The 1,538-nt window shown below is 54.8% G+C and overlaps 1 protein-coding gene across 2 annotated transcripts in view; it reads right to left on the bottom strand.

Annotated features, from left to right (window-relative positions):
• LOC109295132 (receptor-type tyrosine-protein phosphatase V-like) overlaps positions 1 to 1,538 on the bottom strand; it is an 81,853-nt gene that overhangs the window by 25,370 nt on the left and 54,945 nt on the right. For both annotated transcript variants that reach the window (XM_019513792.1, XM_019513793.1), the window contains exons 31-32: positions 960 to 1,039; positions 155 to 242 (exon numbers count right to left, since the gene is read on the bottom strand). In XM_019513792.1, coding sequence (XP_019369337.1) covers positions 155 to 242; positions 960 to 1,039 — 168 coding nt within the window. The remainder of the gene's footprint in view (positions 1 to 154; positions 243 to 959; positions 1,040 to 1,538) is intronic.

The following is a 1,538-nucleotide window of genomic DNA, read 5'->3' as shown; positions in this document are numbered from 1 at the left end:
TGCCTAGGCAGGACCTTCTCTGGAGGGTACTTCTTGTGTGCCCTGAACCAAAACAGCCTGTTCCAGGTGCACACACTCCCTTTACCCTTCCTAGTGTGCATGGGCTGTCTGGCCCCTGACCCCCTGGCATGGCACCGCTCCAGACTGCTCCTACCTCATACTCCCGCAGGAAGCCTGCTTTGGATTTGGCTGACTTCTGGGTGTAATGCTGCATGAAGCTTTTGACAGGAATGGGGCAGGAGCTGGCAAAACAAATGGGAGGGAGGTAAATAAATCCAGGGACATGCAAACACCACCAGAAAGTAGAGGGAAGAGCCAGGGTACTTGGTCCCATGAGCAAAGTCAGCCCTGACCTGGCCCTGCTAGAGCCATGGGGAACAGGCAGCTCCAGGTCAGCTGAAGGGGGCATCCTTGGCCTGCCAGATTCACCTCTAGCCTGTGGAGTACATGTCTGCCCATGGGGTGCTTCCCATCGGGCCAGGATGACTGAAGAGCCGATGGCTGAGAGAGCAGCTCCTCTGCTTGGGGTACATGGCAGGAGCCAGACCCTTGTGGAAATAGCCTAGGGTACCCTGGGACAGTGCAGCCCATGGCACTATCACACTTCTGCCACTGGAGAATAGTCCATGGACACTGTGGGAAAGACAAGGCCCCAAAGCAGCCCACTCACATCCTCAGCCCTGTGCCAGCATGGGCTTGGAGTCATGACACTAGGAAATGCCAAGCCTCGGTGCTACATGCAGGGATCCCCAGCTGCAGGGATACCCAAAGGCAGCCGTCTATCAGTGTACAGAGCAGGCCAGCCAGCTGGGATACTTGAGACCTGCTGCCCGAGAAACGGACTCAGGCTTGGGGCTGGATCTATGCTTTCAGCTTCAAAGTGCCTGAGGAGCCAAACTTGAGTGCCAACACGTCTAGGGTGGGGCTAGCCTGGCCAACAAAGCTGCATCGGGCCTTACATCTCTGTCCCAGACAGGCCCACTGGTGGTTCCTCTGAGATCTTGTCCAGGATGCAGCTATGCAGGAAGATGTACTGGACCTGGAAGGCAAAGACAGGGCATCAGAAAAGAGCAATCCCAGCTGAACAACAGGTGCCACACTGAGGCACAGCATGGTACAATGGATAGAGCATGGGCAGGCTAGCTGTCAGCCTCCCCCTGACCCATGGGAATTGTGTGGGTAAATTTCTTCCCTGAATCAAAGTCCTTCCACCTCTGCAAAGCAGAGGCAGAAGGACTGATCCCAACCGGGAGGGCATGGAGCACTAAGGGGGTCTAGTGCAGGCTTCGCTGATGATACCAAAATTTGGGGTGAGGTGAGCACGCTAGTAGGGAGGGAAAGATTGCAGCAAGATCTGGATAGGTTACAGGAGTGGGCTAACAAAAACAGGATACGTTTCAATACTGACAAGTGCAGGGTGCTGCACTTAGGCAGTAGAAACCAGCAGCACACTTATAGAATGGGAAACTCCCTTCTTGAGAGCACGGAGGCAGAAAGGGATCTTGGAGTCATTATTGACTCCAAGATGAACATGGGCC

This window comes from Gavialis gangeticus, unplaced genomic scaffold (assembly GCF_001723915.1).
Source record: "Gavialis gangeticus isolate Ggan-Ray unplaced genomic scaffold, GavGan_comp1, whole genome shotgun sequence".
Taxonomy (NCBI): domain Eukaryota; kingdom Metazoa; phylum Chordata; order Crocodylia; family Gavialidae; genus Gavialis; species Gavialis gangeticus.
Note: the sequence above shows the minus strand (reverse complement) of the source record. Positions and strands in the feature narration are given on the sequence as shown.